Source organism: Mucor mucedo, assembly GCF_025094135.1.
Source record: "Mucor mucedo strain NRRL 3635 chromosome Unknown EV154scaffold_124, whole genome shotgun sequence".
Lineage (NCBI taxonomy): Eukaryota > Fungi > Mucoromycota > Mucoromycetes > Mucorales > Mucoraceae > Mucor > Mucor mucedo.
The window spans coordinates 99492-120886 of record NW_026252408.1 but is presented as its reverse complement, the minus strand read 5'-3'; the positions used below and the strand labels follow the sequence as shown (position 1 = coordinate 120886).

Genomic DNA, 21395 nt, shown 5'->3' with positions numbered 1-21395 from the left:
TTCGAATGAAGCTCGAACCGAGTTTTTGTACTCGAGTTTGCGCCACTTTTTTTAGGTTCGAGCGAGCTTCTACTGTCGGTAGTAGTCACTGTACAGTTAAGGTCCTTGAAAGACATTTCATAAAAAAAAAAAAAAAAAAAAGATGCTTCAAAGACTACAGATGGCATTTCCCCTTGATTTTAATATTTTCTTCCCTTTACCATTTTTTTTTATTTACGCTTTGATAATTCCAACTAAAATGTTTTGGACTTTTATTTAATTGTACAATCAACAAAGACATTTAGCATAGAAAATGATACAGTGTTGCACACTATAACCAACTAAGCCAAATTTTTACAGTAACTATAGTAACATGACGTAGCAGAATTAATTTAAACTTTCATGTTCACAGATCCAAATGTATTATAATTATAGATGCAGTAATAGTTTGATTTAATTATCCGAATTTGGTGTTTTTTTTTTTTTTGTATGAACAGTAAGTTTATTTAGCAATTAGTGGATTATATGTAAAACGAAAGGGGAAATTAAAATGGTTATTTTTTAACAACCTTAGTCTTCGTAAACAAATTATGACCTTTTAGAGTAGGGGGTGTTCGAGCCTCCAATTTGGGAAACGTCCCTTTCACGCTCTGTTTAGAGACAGGATGTTGACCTAAAGCAGATCGTTGGGGATTAAGACCTTTATCGGTCCCACCAGTTCTACCAACCAGTTCTGCGTTCGAAGAAGGAAGAGTAGTAGTATCCATTACATGGTCCACCTCTCCAGACACACTAGCAACAATAGTTCCAAACTTGGAAGCCTCGGAATCACGGGAGGCAATCTTGGGCGATGTAGATACATCAGAAATATCATTGTCTGACTCGGACAAAATATTGGCATCAAGACCATCAGTTGAATCCAAGTCAATATCCTGGGATACTTCAGCGAAAACAGGCTGCCTAACAACGGATCGTTTTCCCCTCTTACAAAACTTGGCTGTGTGACCATGACTATGACATACAAAACATTTGGTCTTCGCTAATTCCGGGCATTTGGAACGAATATGACTAGCAACATGGCACCAATGACACACAGAAGGAGCATCTTTAAAGGTCGCAGTAGCAAAACAGTCCCATTCGGATAGATACAAGTTGTTTGACAAAGGTACACTAGCGTGATATTCATCATCTTCATCCGTGTAGCCTACCACAGTGTTCAGAATGACGGACATCTGACCCTCAAAGTAACGACCACAGGAATACTCCTTGATTTGTAATACTTGTCCATAATACGCTATAGATGATATCAAATCTTCCAGAAAGTTTTTTTTTTTTTTTTTTTTTTTTTGTATTAACTGTAAGCTTATTAGATATATAAAGAAATTATAAAATTAGCCAGAAGGCGTCACTAGACTATCACTACGAACTAAAGGGATTGAGCTTCTAAAGTATCAGTAATAAGTACTGAGTGACCTTGTTGAAACATGTTAAGAGCAGCCTGTGAGTTCCACAGATCACCATCGATCATACAGCGCCAATGGTATTTCCAAAGTGTTGCTAATCCAGAGCCAAGAATAACAAGCATATCCGACGATAGAGGCTTTTGGTTTTGACCGCAGAGAGATACGAAGCCGGACCAAATATCAAATTCAGTCTCGAAAGTGTCACCAATGTTAAGAAGAGAGATTACGTTACACCAGTACTGCCCCTTATCGAAACATCCTACCACAAAATGGAACAAGTCTTCGGAAGAAGAGACTAAACATATAGGGCAGCTGGCACACGGATACTTGGTAGGAGACCACCGGTGTAGTTTAGCCCTGTAGCCTATACAATCCTGAAGTAGCCGCCACCAGGGAGTGAAAGCCTTACTCGTCATATCCAAGGACCAAAAGAGCCGCCATAAGGAAGGCCGAAGTAGAAACCGAGTTGGAACCACTTTAGGTATGACGGCGCGAATCTCAAAATTCGTACGATCTGGATGCCAATACCAACGAAGATCACCTGGACGTATACCAGAAACAGTAACCATGTTACCACGGCCTTGGGGGACAGTCCAATGATAAAGCGCTGGCAGCTATGCCGGGAGCAGAACATCGCGGTTTGATTGATTATGCAAAGCTGTTGGAAGAAAACCAGTTGCAGCAAACCAGCCATCGGATGGATACAAAGCCCGTCGAACCTCTTTCACTTTGCTAGCATTGACGACACGTGTATTTTGCAAGTTATCCGTAGACTGATTCCAAGAAAAAATATCGGAGACCAAATACCGAAGGGGCACAGAAGAGGGTACCAGTGTCGGAGACCAAGTATTAACTGCATCAACAACAGTTACAACACATTGCAGAGGCAGATCTAGAAACCTTCGAGCAGACCATGTGTTGGACAAGGAGAGTGCAGGAAGCTTCTGTAGAATTTTGCCTAGTTGAGCCAAAGGAACTATCCGTTTCAGTGAATTTTGAAATTTAGTCGGATATAAGAACCAGGGTAAAATTGAGGCGTGACCGGTATATAACTGGATACCACGAACCAACCAAGGAGAAACAAAATCAGTGGCCTTCGGGCCGGAGATCAACCGTTGAATGTAGATGTGTTGCAAAGCTAGCTGTTGCAGATGCACATCAACCAAGCTAACACCACCAAATTTTCGCGGGACATACATAGTAGACATTGAGGGCCGGGGCCAAAAAGGAAGTAAATATCCACGAACCAGAGCTTGGACAGAATCGACCCACTTAGGTGGTACAGACACCACACGCAAAATGTGCCAGAGCCGACTTAAAAGCAGAGAATTGGCAACAAGACCAGATCCACGCAGAGAGAGATTGCGCTGACGTAAGATATTGGAGTGACGCAGTATTTTAAGACAAGCTTCATCCAAAAACGAATCGAGCTGCGTGGAGGTATGGTACAGAGGGTAACCAAGATATTGCACCGCACCAACAGAACTAGAATCATGCCATTCGAGACCTTCGGATTGAGCAATGTCGACCCATTCAGCATGACCAACACCAGAGAGAGACACCAACACCGTTTTACTTAGATTTACTTTGGCATTAGAGGCTAGACCGTAGCAATCCAATAAAGATTTCAAGACCGGCCATTCACCTGGACCAGTTAAAAACACCTCCAAGTCATCAGCATAACTTAGTAATTTGACAGGACGAGGAGGGTTCACCACCGACTGATTGGTAAAATCGCGATCGGATGAGCTAGGAGTATCAATCCACACCGGTAGAACCAGAGGACACACCGCCGAAGACACCGCACCACCACCAAGAGAGACACCAGAGAGACCAGAGCACGCTAGAATGGACCGAAGAAGAGGTTCAAAGGCCAAATTAAAGAGCAGAGGAGAGAGAGGATCACCTTGCCGTAGACCTCGAGACTGAGGTATAGGCATTCCTAACCAACCATTGATAGAGATGGATATCTCCGTACCAAATAACAGAGTACTTAGACAATCCACCAGCGTCAGGGGAAAACCAAATCGAAGAAGCACCTTGCGGAGATAATCCGGATGGACCCTATCATACGCCTTTTCTTGATCCAGCAGAACTGCCACTTGAGGAATATCAGGAACCACATCACGAGCATTAGCCATAAACATTTGATTTAACCAACCATTGTCCGAGATCAATCAATGAGGCATAAAACCAGTTTGGTAAGGATTGATCAGCTGAGGAAGAACAGTATTAAGCCTATTAGCCAGAAGTTTTGTGAACAACTTTGCATCGCTATTGATGAGAGAGAGCGGGCGCCAATTCTTGAGTAATATTGGATCACCTTTCTTGAAAAGTAAGACCATCCTAGTTTGTTGCCAAGAAGAAGGAAACACACCGATAAGAGCATCATTTAAAATACCAAGCAGCATCGTACGAAAATCAGCCGAAGACTTGAATAGGTATTTGTACACCTCAAAAGGAAGACCATCCAAACCAGGGCTTTTACCAAGGGGAGTATGACCAACCAAATCTTGCAGAGTATCCATCAGAATAGGATCTGTCAGCGAGTCTGAATCTTCTAGAGACAACACCACATCATCAGGAATACTTGCCAAGAGAGAGTCAACAGCTGCATCATCAATTAAATCGGGTGTGTATAGCTCCTGGTAAAAACCTCTTGCTTCCCGAATAATATCATCTGAATTCACCAAGACGGAACCAGTAGCGGAGCACTTTAAGGATTGTATAGTCTGTTTAGACTGACGCTCCTTGATAACTCGGTAGAAATACTTGTTGTTACGTTCACCCAGTTCATGCCAGCGAGTAGCAGAGCGAAGCATATATTCACGCGTTTCTTTCTGAATCTGATTGTCAATCAGTTGATCTAGCTCTTTCAGTTTCGAGGAATCAACCAAGATACTTCCAGAACCAGACTGAGTTAACACAGCATCACTAGTGATAATGCCCGACGCAGTTGATAGCAGAATTGTACGTTCCTGTTGTAACGAAGCAACTTTGTTCTTGAACCGAGCCTTAGCACCTCTAGTGTACTTCCGTGCGCAGCACTTCAGTAACACTTTGAAAGATTCCCATATGTCTTGAACAGGCACAGGTTCACCCCCACCACCGTCACCAGGATTATCAACACAAACAATGGAATCAAAGAAGAGCGCCACGGTCTTATCCAGCAGAACCAGGAACTCAGCATCATCCAATAGAGTAGGGTTGAAACGCCAACAACCATGACCAATATCAACAAGGGCAGGAACAAGATCGATTGATAGTAGACAATGATCTGTATGCGCCGAGGGGACTTTTCGAATCATACCATTAACCAGTCGAGTAGCCAGAGAGCGATGACCAAAGACATAATCAATAGTAGTTCTTGAGTTACGCTGCGTGTGAGTAGGAAGACCAGAAAGAAATCAATTGTCGAAATGACTACGCACCCAATCAAACCAGAAAGACACCGTGGAATGACCAGTAATCTTGACATTATGAAGATTCATGTTGAGATCACCCATAAGTAGCCAAGGCGCAGTAGACATGTCAGAGAAAAAAGGAAGAGAAAGAAAATTGTTCAAAAACAGAGGACGGTCCGAAGACTGTGCCGGTACGTAAACAGAGGCAACGCGACACAAGACATTATGCTGAAGATCCATAACTGAACCAACAACACAACGCTCGTTTAATGAAACAGCAGTGTCATCGAGATAGAGACCAGAATTGAGACATACAATAGCACAATATTTGGAGACAACCACCGAACAACGAGGAAAAAGAAAGGAGCAGAATTGAAGCATTTGATCATCAGTAAGATGGGCTTGATGAAAAGAAGAAACTTCTTGAATGCAAAGAACATCCAGAGACAAAGAACGATTGCGCAGAAAAGAAATAAATTCCTTTTGAATTTGAGGGCTCGTCGACTTGAAAATGCTGCGCGCATTAAGTGAGCCCAAGCGAAGAGGTTTACCTAACATTGCGCCTTATCGGCAGTCTGTTGGAGTTTCTTTTTCATATGAATACTTGTATATGGCGGAGGCACACCCATTTTCTTCGAAGAACTAGATACTTTTTTCACACTACCGCCAGCAGGCTGAACAGTCTTTCCTTTCTTTGAGCCAAGAATTCGACCACCACCACCAACAGAGTTCCTTCCAGTTAGACTAGCACTAGCAATAGAACCAGCACCAGCACTAGCACCAGCACCAGACATATCACCACCAGCACCAGACAAATGACCACCAGCACCACACCTATCACCACCAGTTCCATAGGAAACAGCACCAAGACTAATATCACCGACCTGAGACACCTCACCAACATCAGAGTTCACACCGGAACCACCACCAGACCCAGAGGCACCAACCGACACATCACTAGACGTACCAACTGCCATGTCTTCATCTTCACTCATGTCATCGCACATGCTAGACCCGATTGTCTCAGCTGACTCGCTAACCTCAAGCTGCACATGAGGGACAGACTCCATGTACACATCAAAAATTGTAGGTCTCGAAGCCCATTTCGAAGATTTCGTGCCTTTATCAAGTGTGACAGCTTTGTCACCAGCTATCGAACCATGAGGATCAGCCGTAGATATATTAATACCATCATCTTTTGCGCGATTGCAGGCGCGCAGATACTCGTGCAAATCAACGGCGTCGCTGTTCATCTTTTTGGCCTTACAAAATTTGGCGGTATGAACATGACCATTACAACTAAAACACACCCTTTTGGCCAGTTCAGGACAGTCCTTTCGAAGATGACCAGCCATTTTACACCAATGGCACACAGGAAGAGCACCTTTGAAAGAAGCAGCAGCAAAACAATCCCATTGTTCCAGGTACAAGCTATTCGACAGAGGTTGGGCTTTTAGTGTTTCACCAAGATCATTCTGATAACCTTCAGAAACATCCAACAAAACAGACACCTCACCCTCAAAAAAACCGTGATAAGTGAACTTCTTGATCTGATACACCTTACCATAATACTTTAGAGACCGTTTCAAATCGGCAGCAAAATTCTCTTCATCAGGTATTCTTAGCATGCTCAACTTGATATGCACCAAATTACTATTTGACATACCATCATGTGAAGGGGAAGCTTTGAAATAAAGTTCACCGACCATTACACCTGTTGATAGAGCCTTTGTTGTACTTTCGGGGCGCGAAAACTTCACTTCCACCAGAAGATCACCAGTTGACTTATCACCATACATACTAAGGGGTCGAACACCCGAGATCTTACCACAACTGGCCTCAATGGCCGTATAAGCTTCTGCCCGAACTTTAAAAAGACGAGCCGGAAAAGAAAAAAGAACCGAAGCAGGAGTCAAAGCCTGACGCACAATAGCAGCAGCTTTACGAGCCAAGATTTGAATTTCCAGGTCAACATGTTGGTAAATTACCGTACCAGAAAGCTTAGATTCCAAGTCTTGCACCTTAGAGCGATACATTGGACGAACAATTTTATTGGACGCCCCACGAGCAACAACAGTTGTCCAGGACAACCGATCATTTGATTCCATGTCATTCATTTTCAAAATTGGAATCAAGAATTGAAAATTGAGAATTGAAAAAAGTTTTTTGTTCGAAGATTTCTATAAATGTCGAGATTGAAGTCGAGATCGAAGAGATGAACAAAAGCGTAATAATTGAAAAAGATAGAGCTTGCAAAGACGCGTCGAATGCAAAAAGAAAATTGAATGGATGGATAGAATTCACCGAGATATCGTCGAAACAAGTTTTTGGATGCAAATACCTTTATGAAAAATTCTTTAAGCGAAAGAAAGTTTTCTTAATCTTCCAGAAAGTTTTCTTGGTCTGGGATATATAAAATCGAGAACTTGACGTTGTAGAGTACTGGGGTCTATAGACGGCGATTTAATAAGTAGTTTAAGTGAGCACCACGCAGTAGGTTGCGATCCGAATGTGTAATAAAATAGGGCTTTTAACTAAGCGATATGGGGTTCTGATCTTAATAAAAGAGCAGAATGGGAGACAAAATGGAGTAGATTTAACTTATATACTTTCGATATTCTTGGTACTTATTGTACAAGATGATGAAAAGTATGCGATTATTGAGTGTAATTAAAGACAAGACGATGGTATTCTTAAGGACAGAGTCTTTAGATGATATCGAATGTGAATAATTAACAGAGTAAATAAACTATTCCTTATGGATTGAATGAATTCAAAAGGATGATCTTATATACGAAGTTAGATAGATAATAAGTCGATATTCCGTTCAAAAAGAAAGGATGATAACAATATTATATTTGAAAGAGTCACTTTAAGATGGTATTCCGCTATGGGGATGATATCTTTAAGAGTTAGGTTATAAATTAAACTATTCTTTAGGCTGTAAGCTTAAAGATGATCTTAATAAATAGACAATGGGGTCTGAAAGGAGGTATTCTTATGGCTTGACAGCTGTAAGATGATTCCGTGACAAAGAAGTGAGTTTTATATGAATTATTCCGTTTCCAAAGGAAAAGGATGATCTCGTATAAAGTAGTGAAGAAAAATAAAAGAAAAATAAAAGAAAAATAAAAGAAAAATAAAAGAAAATGAAATAAAAGTTTTAAGAAGTTGGGGTTGAGGGTTTTGGTTTTTAGATTTTGTTGGTTGTTTTAGTTGAGCTAAAAAGATTGCTGAAGTTTTTATTAAAGGGAGAAAAAAGGGGGTTATTTATATGGGTTTAGGATTAGAGTTGAGGCTGATATTTGGTACGAAGAAACGGACTCACGTTAGACCACCGGATCTTACAACGTGTACGAGATTATTGTTGTGAGCTTTCTTTCGCTTAAAGATTTTTTACAAAAGGTATTTGCATCCAAAAGCTTGTTTCGACGATATCTAAGTGAATTCTATCCATCCATCCAATTTTCTTTTTGCATTCGACGCGTCTTTGCAAGCTCTATCTTTTTCAATTATTACGCTTTCACCAATCTCTTCGATCTCGGCTTCAATTTCGACATTTAAGACATTTGTGAAAACATTCTCTCGTATTTGCACATTTAAAATCGACATTCTTAATTTTCCCTCTGGATCTTTAACAATGTCAAAACAAGATCATGTTTCCTGGTCAACTGTGGCTTCTCGCGGTGCCTCCAAGAAAGTCCTGCGTCCACTTCCTGTTTCTGCCGAGACTGATTATCAATTCAAGTTGAAAAGTAACATACTTTTCCATCATCCTGAACTTGATTACCAAATTATGGTACGTCAAGCTGCTTCTATTGTCAAGCATGCACTGACACCTGGTTCTGTTTTGTTTTCGTTCCCGGTTTCACTTTTTGAGCATCGTACAGAAGCTTATGAACTCATTGAAGCTCAATGTGGTGCTGTACAGGGATTTCGTCCTATTAGCAACTATGGTACTCGCTCTGCTGGTGAAACCATGGTTGAAGTTAAATTTGTAATGCCAACAAGCACTACAAAGGCAATCACTCACGGTGTTAGTCACAAGAACTTGTTGTTTAAAGGCTCTCCTTCTGTTCCTAGTGGCAACAATACACTTGTGCATGTCAAGATGACTCTTTTGCGAATTCCGGACAAGGATACGTTTCTGGCGGATCTAAAACGATCTTTGCGTTATTACGGTGAAGTGTACCAGGTGAAAGAGTACACTTGCGGTGGGTATTTTGAAGGTGAGCTGTCGGTTATCCTTGATATCTCGGCTGGCTATATTGATGCTTCTGGTGACAAGGTCAAGAATGAGCTACTCACAAATAATTTGTACTTGGAGGAATGGGACTGTTGTGCTTCGGCATTATTTAAAGGTGCACCCACGGTTTGTCACTGGTGTCGTTTGGCTGGACACGCAAGGTCTAAATGCCCGGAGTTGGCGAAAACCAAATGTTTCTCGTGTCGTGGTAGTGGACATACCGCCAAGTTTTGCAAAAAGAAGAATCTTGGTGTTACGGAACTGCCTGTTTTGGATAAAATCCCAACTGATGTTCCCTCCCCGATCGTTGAGAGCTTCCACGTTCATGTGCTGTCTGACTCGGACACAGATATTTCTGACGTGTCTACGTCCCCCAAGTTTGAAGCAAGTGGTTCTGCAGCTTCTAAGTTTGCAACCACTGTTGCTAGTGTATCCATGGAGGTTGACAATCACATAAATACTACCACTCCTGCTTCTTCGACGGCTGGTCGGATGGTCGAAGTTACTAGTGGCGCTATCAAAGTTGCTGGTGCCAAGCGCTCGGTTTTAGGTAAGCATTCTGTCCCGAAATTAGGCGTTAAAGGTCCGATTCCCAAATTGGTGGTTCGCACACCATCCAATTTAAAAGGCCATAATTTGTTCACGAAGACAAACGTTGTTAAAACATAATTTTTTTAATTTTCCCTTTCGATTTCTATAATTTTTTCATTTCTAAATAAACTCACTGTTAATACAAAAAAAAAAAAAAGCTTTCTTTCGCTCAAAGAATTTTAAAAAAGGCTTAAAGAATTTTTACAAAAGGCATTTGCATCCATACTCTTGTTTCAACGATATCTCGGTGAATTCGATACATCTATCAGAAATTGTTCTTGCAGTACATTCCTCTCTATCGGTTCTATCTTTTTTATTTATTACGCTCCCCTCCGTCTCTTCGATCTCGCCGTTTATCCCGACATTTAACCAATCCGGCAAATATTTCATCAGTCTCAATTCTAAATCTCCAATTTTAATTTTCTTTCTGGATTATTAAACAATGGCCGAAAAACTTCACAATTCCTGGGCAACAATCGCGTCCCGTGGTAATTCCAAGAAAGTTGTTCGTCCCTTATCTGTCCCTAACAATGTGGACTCTCAATTAAAGTTACAAAGTAAGGTAATCTACCAAAGTGAAGACCTTGAAGGCCTCATCAGAATGCAGAAGGCTACCGAAATAGTGAAACAGGCCTTGACACCTGACTCCGCTCTTTTCTTTCATTCCTGCTTCGTTAATCCAACATCGTACCGGAGCATATAAGCTTATTGAAACGCAATGTGGTCCTTTCCATGGTTTCCGCCCGATCAGTAACTATGGTTCGAGTTTAGATGGTGATCATTTGATTGAAGCCAAATTTGTTGATGACTCAAGTTTTGACAAGGCAATTTTTACTTGTGTTACAATTAAGAGCACCGTTATCAAAGGAACTCATTCAAATGATAGCGAACTGAGCAAGCTTGCCCATGTGAAGATATCACTTTTATACATTCTTGATAGGAAGGATTTTCTTGAAAAGTTAACGAGGTCTCTTCTTGTTTACGGAGAAGTCTTGCAAGTCAAGGAGTACACTTGTGGTGGATATTTCGAAGGCGAATTATCAGTGATACTCGATACGACTACCGGTTATTCTGATGATGATAGTGGAGAGTTTGCCAATGAGCCGCTGTCGAATAATTTATATTTGTACTAATGGAATTGTTTTGCTTCGGCATCCTTCAAAGGTGCCCCTATCGTTTGTCATTGGTGTCACCACGCCGGTCAAGTACGCTCCAAATGTCCCGAATTGGCCAAAACCAAGTGCTTCGCTTGTCAAGGTTATGGTCATACCGCGAAGTTTTATAAAAAGAAAACGTTTAAGCCAGTGCAAGTCAATACTCCTAAGGAGGAATCTAATATCGAGCTGCCTACGTTTGTTGAACAGTCTATGTCCGATTCTGATACAGACCTGTCAGATGCGTACCAGCCTTCGAAGATTGCTGAAAGTGGTTCTTCAACGTCTAAGTACGCCACAACTCTAGAAACGGTGTGCATGGAAATTGAAGAAGACGAGGGTACATTACCGGTGACAGTTCAGAGATCCCATTTGGCTGGTAACCTGGTTGATGGTGGAAGAAAAATGCTAGGACAAAAGCGTTCCATTTTGGGTAAACAGAAGGCTATCAAGCAAACCTTCAAAGGTCCTGCTCCTAAGTTAGTTGTCCAGACGCAACATGCTCTTAAAAGTCACAAAATGTTTACGAAGACAAAGGTTGCTAAACCAAAATAGTTTAGCTTTCCCTTGTTTTACTTCTATATCTAGCTTGCTAAATAAACTCACTGTTAATACAAAAAAAAAAAAAAAAAACTGTATGTTGCAATGGGTCAGTCGTAATCGACAAACTGAATTAAAAGATATGCAAACAAGAAGACGACAAGAGTCCAGAGAGAGATATCGACTGCTAGAAGAATCAAGAAGTAGACGAGAGGCCGATTTGGAAAAGGATAGACGTAAACGTATCTCTGATATGGCGACTATTATGAATAGATTTGCGGCCATTTGAAGAGGCGATAGCGATACCAATCTGGGTTCATTATCTACCGAGAACAATAATTAAATAAAAATATACTTAATACAATAAAACCTTTTGAAAACTAAGCAAGTCTATCTGTTCCCCTCACGATGTTGTTTCTTCTTAAGATAAACATTGCCTTAATACGGCGCATACCTGCAGCATCAATGGTAGCCTTAGTACCGAGGAAAGGAAGCGGAGGTTCGAAGTTCATTTCATTTTTAAATTGGTTTCGACGGTCTGCCTCCATAAATCCCGCAAAATCCAAGCTTCCATCCAAAATTGCCTCTTCGATCTTGTTTTGGTTTATACAAACGTTGTGCAAACCACAGCAAGATATGATGGTTTTAGCCATTCTATCAACGCTGCGCAAATACAAGTGCTTCCAAAGAAATCTCCACCTGGACGTGAGCCCACCAAATGCATGTTCAATTTTAATTCGAGAACTAGAAAAGGTTGCATGGAAAATTTGTTCTTCCGCAGTGCTTTCACGTCGGCCGTGGAATGGAACAATGAGATTTGGCACCAAAGGGTAAGCCGAATCTAGGTCTCATCGTTAATGTTTTATATACCTTGAAGTAATAAATGAACTTACCTCCCAAAATATAAGTGTTTGCAGGACACCATCCGGCCGCATCGAACAAAATTTTGTGATAAATCACGCTGCTTGTGAATACTCTGGCATCATGGTTTCTGCCTTAGTATAATAACCACCGGTAAGCTGCCGTGTCATTTTTTATCTTTCCACATGAACCTACCGGAATGCCCAGTTTTTACGTACATAAACCGAGTACGTGCATCACAAATTGCCATCAAATTCATGGATGCATGACTCTTTCTATCGACATAAGCGTTTCCATTTATTGCTGGTTTTTGGATCACGGCCAGCTTGCCATCAATCGCACCAAGTACACCAGAAAGTCTCGTGGCACCAGGTCCACCAAGTTCTGCAAACTCACTAGCATTGTTCAAAGCTCTCTGTCCATCTTCGATGGGCCATGTTACAAGCTCGGGAGTAATCTCCAACATGGCATCAATAAAGCGGTTAGTGAAATGATTGAAAGATCCGGCAGTTACTCCAAGATGAGTTTCGGCAATTCGATAACCAAAATGCGGGTTAGCAAATCTCCAAAGCACACACGCAACTTGAACTTTGAAAGAGTAACCACCTCGCATAATTGACCCAAGATAAGGAGCACATCTACTCAATAGATTGACGAGCCACTCGAAGGTCGGCTTGTTGACTCGATAATGAGCTCTATAGCTATGGCGGCTGTTACGATGGTCGTTCAAGTTGGGATGTTTTATCGTCCAGTACGTTTCGTACGTGTCCATACGCTCGGTTCTAACAACCCTTCTGTACGATTCTCGGGTCATCATCCAAGGGTTGCTTATGAAGATGTAATAAAAGATGTCATAGTTGATTAAAGTGGTTGCATGCAAAATTGTTTCTCTAACCCAAAGTTGGAACAAGGAAAAAACGTCATAGTTGCCTTCAAGACGAGCATAGTCCGCAATAATGCTCTCTTCGGCAGTTGCAACCTCTTGTTCAAGCATTTCCTCTTCTAAATCTATCTCTTCGTCAATTATAATGATTTTATCCATCACGGCATCGAAATATTGATATTCGTATTCAAAACGGTCAGAACAATTTCCGATCCAAAGTTGCTCTTGCATTATATCGAAAAAAGTCTCGTCAATTGGGTTCATGGTATATAGGTACTTTAAAAAAAAAATTAAAGATAAGCGAAAAGGAATATTCCGTTTTTTATTTTCTTTATTTTAATAAAATCACGTTAGGTCTTGGGCTTTCTTTCGCTTAAAGAATTTTTACAAAAGAAAAGGTATTTGCATCCAAAAACTTGTTTCGACGATATCTCGGTGAATTCTATCCATCCATTCAATTTTCTTTTTGCATTCGACGCGTCTTTGCAAGCTCTATCTTTTTCAATTATTACGCTTTCGTTCATCTCTTCGATCTCGACTACAATCTCGACATTTATAGAAATCTTCGAACAAAAAACTTTTTTCAATTCTCAATTTTCAATTCTTGATTCCAATTTTGAAAATGAATGACATGGAATCAAATGATCGGTTGTCCTGGACAACTGTTGTTGCTCGTGGGGCGTCCAATAAAATTGTTCGTCCAATGTATCGCTCTAAGGTACAAGACTTGGAATCTAAGCTTTCTGGTACGGTAATTTACCAACATGTTGACCTGGAAATTCAGATCTTGGCTCGTAAAGCTGCTGCTATTGTGCGTCAGGCTTTGACTCCTGGTTCGGTTCTTTTTTCTTTTCCGGCTCGTCTTTTTAAAGCTCGGGCAGAAGCTTATACTGCCATTGAGGCCAGTTGTGGTAAGATCACGGGTGTTCGGCCACTTAGTATGTATGGTGGTAAGTCAACTGGTGATCTTCTGGTGGAAGTGGAGTTTTCGCGCCCCGAAAGTACAACTAAGGCTCTCTCAACAGGTGTAATGGTCGGTGAACTTTGTTTCAAAGCTTCCCCTTCACATGATGGTATGTCAAATAGTAATTTGGTGCATATCAAGTTGAGCATGCTAAGAATACCTGATGAAGAGAATTTTGCTGCCGATTTGAAACGGTCTCTAAAGTATTATGGTAAGGTGTATCAGATCAAGAAGTTCACTTATCACGGTTTTTTTGAGGGTGAGGTGTCTGTTTTGTTGGATGTTTCTGAAGGTTACCAGAATGATCTTGGTGAAACATTAAAAGCCCAACCTCTGTCCAATAGTTTGTACCTAGAACAATGGGATTGTTTTGCTGCTGCTTCCTTCAAAGGTGCTCTTCCTGTCTGCCATTGGTGTAAAATGGCTGGTCATCTTCGAAAGGACTGTCCTGAACTGGCCAAACGGGTGTGTTTTAGCTGTAATGGTCATGGTCATACCGCAAAATTTTGTAAGGCCAAAAAGATGAACAGCGACGCCGTTGATTTGCACGAGTATCTGCGCGCCTGCAATCGCGCAAAAGATGATGGTATTAATATATCTACGGCTGACCCTCATGGTTCTATAGTTGGTGAAAAAGCTACCACACTTGATAAAGGCACCAAATCCTCGAAATGGGCTTCGACATCTCCAGTATTTGACGTGGACATGGACTCTGTCTCTCCTGTGGAGCTTGAGCTTAGCGAGTCAGCTCAGACAATTGGGTCTAGCATGTGCGATGACATGAGTGAAGATGAAGACTTGGCAGTTGGTGTGTCTAGTGATGTCTCGGTTGGTGTCTCTGGGTCTGGTGCTGCTTCCGGTGTGAGCTCTGATGGTGGTGATGTCTCTCAGGTCGGTGGTATTAGTCTTGGTGCTGTTACTTCTGGAACTGGTGGTGATATGTGTGGTGCTGGTGGTGATTTGTCTGGTGCTGGTGGTGATATGTCTGGTGTTGGTGGTGATATGTCTGGTGCTGGTGGTGATATGTCTGGTGCTGGTGCTAGTGCTCGTGCAGGTTCTATTGCTGGTGCTAGTCTAACTGGAAGGAACTCTGTTGGTGGTGGTGGTCGAATTCTTGGCTCAAAGAAAGGAAAGACTGTTCAGCCTGCCGGCGGTAGTGTGAAAAAAGTATCTAGTTCTTCAAAGAAAATGGGTGTGCCTCCGCCATATACAAGTATTCATATGAAAAAGAAACTCCAACAGACTGCCGATAAGGCGCAATGTTAGGTAAACCTCTTCGCTTGGGCTCACTTAATGCGCGCAGCATTTTCAAGTCGACGAGCCCTCAAATTCAAAAGGAATTTATTTCTTTTCTGCGCAATCGTTCTTTGTCTCTGGATGTTCTTTGCATTCAAGAAGTTTCTTCTTTTCATCAAGCCCATCTTACTGATGATCAAATGCTTCAATTCTGCTCCTTTCTTTTTCCTCGTTGTTCGGTGGTTGTCTCCAAATATTGTGCTATTGTATGTCTCAATTCTGGTCTCTATCTGGATGACACAGCTGTTTCATTGGACGAGCGTTGTGTTGTTGGTTCAGTTATGGATCTTCAGCAGAATGTCTCGTGTCGCGTTGCCTCTGTTTACGTACCGGCACAGTCTTCGGACCGTCCTCTGTTTTTGAACAATTTTCTTTCTCTTCCTTTTTTCTCTGACATGTCTACTGCGCCTTGGCTACTTATGGGTGATCTCAACATGAATCTTCATAATGTCAAGGTTACTGGTCATTCCACTGTGTCTTTCTGGTTTGATTGGGTGCGTAGTCATTTCGACAATTGCTTTCCTTCTGGTCTTCCTACTCACACGCAGGGTAACTCAAGAACTACTATTGATTATGTCTTTGGTCATCGCTCTCTGGCTACTCGACTGGTTAATGGTATGATTCGAAAAGTCCCTTCGGCGTATACAGATCATTGTTTACTATCAATCGATCTTGTTCCTGCCCGTGTTGATATTGGTCCCGGTTGTTGGCGTTTCAACCCTACTTTATTGGATGATGCTGAGTTCCTGGTTCTGCTGGATAAGACCGTGGCGCTCTTCTTTGATTCCATTGTTTGTGTTGATAATCCTGGTGACGGTGGTGGGGGTGAACCTGTGCCTGTTCAAGACATATGGGAATCTTTCAAAGTGTTACTGAAGTGCTGCGCACGGAAGTACACTAGAGGTGCTAAGGCTCGGTTCAAGAACAAAGTTGCTTCGTTACAACAGGAACGTACAATTCTGCTATCAACTGCGTCGGGCATTATCACTAGTGATGCTGTGTTAACTCAGTCTGGTTCTGGAAGTATCTTGGTTGACTCCTCGAAACTGAAAGAGCTAGATCAACTGATTGACAATCAGATTCAGAAAGAAACGCGTGAATGTATGCTTCGCTCTGCTACTCGCTGGCATGAACTGGGTGAACGTAACAACAAGTATTTCTACCGAGTTATAAAGGAGCGTCAGTCTAAACAGACTATACAATCCTTAAAGTGCTCCGCTACTGGTTCTGTCTTGGTGAATTCAGATGATATTATTCGGGAAGCAAGAGGTTTTTACCAGGAGCTATACACACCCGATTTAATTGATGATGCAGCTGTTGACTCTCTCTTGGCAAGTATTCCTGATGATGTGGTGTTGTCTCTAGAAGATTCAGACTCGCTGACAGATCCTATTCTGATGGATACTCTGCAAGATTTGGTTGGTCATACTCCCCTTGGTAAAAGCCCTGGTTTGGATGGTCTTCCTTTTGAGGTGTACAAATACCTATTCAAGTCTTCGGCTGATTTCCGTACGATGCTGCTAGGTATTTTAAATGATGCTCTTATCGGTGTGTTTCCTTCTTCTTGGCAACAAACTAGGATGGTCTTACTTTTCAAGAAAGGTGATCCAATGTTACTCAAGAACTGGCGCCCGCTCTCTCTCATTAATAGCGATGCAAAGTTGTTCACAAAACTTCTGGCTAATAGGCTTAATACTGTTCTTCCTCAGCTGATCAATCCTTACCAAACTGGTTTTATGCCTCATAGATTGATCTCGGACAATGGTTGGTTAAATCAAATGTTTATGGCTAATGCTCGTGATGTGGCTCCTGATATTCCTCAGGTGGCAGTTCTGCTGGATCAAGAAAAGGCGTATGATAGGGTCCATCCGGATTATCTCCGCAAGGTGCTTCTTCGATTTGGTTTTCCCTTGACGCTGGTGGATTGTCTAAGTACTCTGTTCTTTGGTACTGAGATATCCATCTCTATCAATGGTTGGTTAGGAATGCCTATACCTCAGTCTCGAGGTCTACGGCAAGGTGATCCTCTCTCTCCTCTGCTCTTCAATTTGGCCTTTGAACCTCTTCTTCGGTCCATTCTAGCGTGTTCTGGTCTCTCTGGTGTCTCTCTTGTTGGTGGTGCGGTGTCTTCGGCGGTGTGTCCTCTGGTTCTACCGGTGTGGATTGATACTCCTAGCTCATCCGATCGCGATTTTATCAGTCAGTCGGTAGTGAACCCTCCTCGTCCTGTCAAATTACTAAGTTATGCTGATGACTTGGAGGTGTTTTTAACTGGTCCAGGTGAATGGCCGATCTTGAAATCTTTATTGGATTGCTACGGTCTAGCTTCTAATGCCAAAGTAAATCTTAGTAAAACGGTGTTGGTGTCTCTCTCCGGTGTTGGTCATGCTGAATGGGTCGACATTGCTCAATCTGAAGGTCTCGAATGGCATGATTCTAGTTCTGTTGGTGCGGTGCGATATCTTGGTTACCCTCTATACCATACCTCAACACAGCTCGATGCGTTTCTGGATGAAGTTCGGCTTAAAATACTGCGACACTCGAATATCTTACGTCAGCGCAATCTTTCTCTGCGTGGATCAGGTCTTGTTGCCAATTCTCTGCTTTTAAGTCGGCTCTGGCACATTTTGCGTGTGGTGTCTATACCAACTAAGTGGCTCGATTCTGTCCAAGCTCTGGTTCGTGGATATTTACTTCCTTTTTGGCCCCGGCCCTCGATGTCTACTATGTATGTCCCGCGAAAATTCGGTGGTGTTAGCTTGGTTGATGTGCATCTGCAACAGCTAGCTTTGCAACACATCTACATTCAACGGTTGATCTCCGGCCCGAAGGCAACAGATTTTGTTTCTCCTTGGTTGGTTCGTGGTATCCAGTTATATACCGGTCACGCCTCAATTTTACCCTGGTTCTTATATCCGACTAAATTTCAAAATTCACTGAAACGGATAGTCCCTCTGGCTCAACTCGGCAAAATTCTACAGAAGCTTCCTCCACTGTCCTTGTCCAACACATGGTCTGCTCGATGGTTTCTAGATCTGCCTCTGCAATGTGTTGTAACTGTTGGTGATGCAGTTAATACTTGGTCGCCGACACTGGTACCTTCTTCTGTGCCCCTTCGGTATTTGGTCTCCGATATCTTTTCTTGGAATCAGTCTACCGATAACTTGCAAAATACACGTGTCGTCAATGCTAGCAAGGTGAAAGAGGTTCGACGAGCTTTGTATCCATCCGATGGCTGGTTTGCTGCAACTGGTTTTCTTCCAACCGCTTTGCATAATCAATCAAACCGCGATGTTCTGCTCCCGGCATGGCTGCCTGCGCTTTATCATTGGACTATCCCCCAAGGCCGTGGTAACATGGTTACTGTTTCTGGTATACGTCCAGGTGATCTTCGTTGGTATTGGCATCCAGATCGTACGAATTTTGAGATTCGCGCCGTCATACCTAAAGTGGTTCCAACCCGGTTTCTACTTCGGCCTTCCTTATGGCGGCTCTTTTGGTCCTTGGATATGACGAGTAAGGCTTTCACTCCCTGGTGGCGGCTACTTCAGGATTGTATAGGCTACAGGGCTAAGCTACACCGGTGGTCTCCTACTAAGTATCCGTGTGCCAGCTGCCCTATATGTTTAGTCTCTTCTTCCGAAGACTTGTTCCATTTTGTGGTAGGATGTTTCGATAAGTGGCAGTACTGGTGTAACGTAATCTCTCTTCTGAACATTGGTGACACTTTCGAGACTGAATTTGATATTTGGTCCGGCTTTGTATCTCTCTGCGGTCAAAACCAAAAGCCTCTATCGTCGGATATGCTTGTTATTCTTGGCTCTGGGTTAGCCACACTTTGGAAATACCATTGGCGCTGTGTGATCGATGGTGATCTGTGGAACTCACAGGCTGCTCTTAACATGTTTCAACAAGATCACTCAGTACTTATTGCTGATACTTTAGAAGCTCAATCCCCTTTAGTTCGTAGTGATAGTCTAGTGACGCCTTCTGGCTAATTTTATAATTTCTTTATATATCTAATAAACTTACAGTTAATACAAAAAAAAAAAAAAAAAAAAAAAAAATCACGTTAGGTCTTTTAGTAAATTTGAAAGTGAAGAACCGTCACGGCATCACCTGATCGATGAAATCATTTTTTTGTCCAATCCAAAAAAATCCGTTCACACCCAAAAAAGGGGTCCACCGGCTTTTCGAATTTTACCTTGAGAGCACCTTATGTACCTCTTTGAATAAAAAAGGTGTATGAAGACACTGCACTAATTTAGTACAACTTGATTATGCAATAAGGTTATATTTCAAATTCAGATCTTATATATATCCTCAGGTGTTCTTAAGCAAATAATTTAAAATTTTAAAATCTTGATTTTAATTAAAAATATTTGACCCCACCACTATGGAGGGGTCAAATTTCAAAAAATGTTTTCTGACGTTAAAATATCATTTTAACTCGAAAAAGTACTAAAATCATGTCACTCATTTTGTGTCGGAATTCTTTTCTTTCATAACAAATTCTAAAAATGTCTTACAACGATAAATTATATTACCACTACCAACTTATTTGCAACCATCGCAACTTAGTTCTCGCTGAATACCTGCAGCTCATTGAGAGTCAAAAGGCATTGAACGAACAGTTGTTTCTTTATTACAAGACCACGTTTTTAGACTCGCCCTTTCTCTTTGCGGTAACGCCTTTTCGTATCCAAGCTCGTTTAACATATCCAACTGAGCCGGTCAACAATCGCTTCTCATTCGCCAACTACCATTACTTCCGCATCTCTCACCCTTTTATGACTGATGACGACAGTGCACGAACCAGCTATCGCGCTATGTATCGTATGAACTGCAGTATGTTCGAATGTGTTGTAAACAAACTATGCAAAGATCCCGCTTTTCAGTCTAGAGCTGTAAATTTTATCTCTCCATACGTCCAGATTTCATGTGCAATTTGGCGCTTAGTTAACTGTCACGTTGGCTATCGCTGCGCCCACTTGACTATAGGAGACTATCACGGTAGCTGCAGAATCGTTACACAACGTTTTGTAAAAGCCGTTGTTAACAAATTCGAGCATCTTATCGAATTGCTCAAGGACGAGCAGCTTGTCGCTGCAATTGAACATGGTTTCGAGTATGGTCAAGGCCGCACTGTTCGGTGACTACCAGCTGTTAGAGCTTTGGACGGCAAAAATTTTGTAATTTAATCAAGAACTGAACATGCTGAGGATTGGAGTTATTGCAAGTGAGACTTTGCCATGAAACGTACCGCAGTTTATGACGATAAGAGTAAGTTCACTTACATTTCGGTAGGTGCTTCAGGTAATACTTTATTTGTCCGATTTTATGCAATGATGTTGATCGTTTCGACATTGGTCGTTCACACGATGCTGCTGCTTTCAAGCTCAGTAAGATAGCAACAGTTGCCTTGGAAAACCCCCAAGAATACTTTCCTGCGAATGGGTATATCCTCGTAGGTAAAATATATAAACGTGAATAAAATCGTCGAAAAAAAACTAAACATGTTATAGACTCAGCATAGCCACTATCGCACCATATAAATTTGTCTTATCCTGCTTCGGAAGTCCTTGGAAGATCTGATGATGCTTTGGTCAAAAAAAAGCTTAACAAGATCCATTCGTCAACTCCAATGGCCATTGAAAGAGCTTTTGGTAAAGTGATTTCTCGCTGGAGATTTGTCAGCAAACATATGTACATCAAGGATACCAGCGATATTGTGGGTATTATCACAGCTTGTTGTATTTTACACAATCAGTGTATTGAGATGAATCACGCTGTTCTGGAATTAGTAGAAGATGAGCCGAACGATGTGACGAGCAATGAGCCTGCTACTAGGCCGGATAGTTCTAGTCAGTCAGTCAACAGCACGGCCTATCGGAATGGTCGAACTAGAAGGGACAACATCAACCCCTATATGCCTCCTCAACAATAAACCAGTAATGTTTGTAACAAAATTATATATTTTAATTGATCAGTAATATTATTATTATTTTGGCCCA

At 41.7% G+C, this 21395-nt stretch overlaps 3 protein-coding genes across 3 annotated transcripts; 2 read left to right on the top strand and 1 right to left on the bottom strand.

The window, feature by feature from the left end:
* Nucleotides 1-533: 533 nt before the first annotated feature.
* On the bottom strand, nucleotides 534-1211 carry EV154DRAFT_485844 (uncharacterized protein; the record flags this gene model as incomplete). The annotated part of the gene is made up of 1 exon (XM_051598786.1): nucleotides 534-1211. One exon carries the CDS (start codon nucleotides 1209-1211, stop codon nucleotides 534-536), a length of 678 nt encoding a protein of 225 aa, XP_051453094.1.
* A 7275-nt stretch (nucleotides 1212-8486) lies between these two features.
* EV154DRAFT_485843 (uncharacterized protein) lies at nucleotides 8487-9761 on the top strand (the record flags this gene model as incomplete). The annotated part of the gene is made up of 1 exon (XM_051598785.1): nucleotides 8487-9761. One exon carries the CDS (start codon nucleotides 8487-8489, stop codon nucleotides 9759-9761), a length of 1275 nt encoding a protein of 424 aa, XP_051453093.1.
* Nucleotides 9762-10125: 364 nt separating this feature from the next.
* Nucleotides 10126-11392, top strand: EV154DRAFT_485842 (uncharacterized protein; the record flags this gene model as incomplete). The annotated part of the gene is made up of 3 exons (XM_051598784.1): nucleotides 10126-10240; nucleotides 10380-10748; nucleotides 10848-11392. 3 exons carry the CDS (start codon nucleotides 10126-10128, stop codon nucleotides 11390-11392), a joined length of 1029 nt encoding a protein of 342 aa, XP_051453092.1.
* Nucleotides 11393-21395: the final 10003 nt, after the last annotated feature.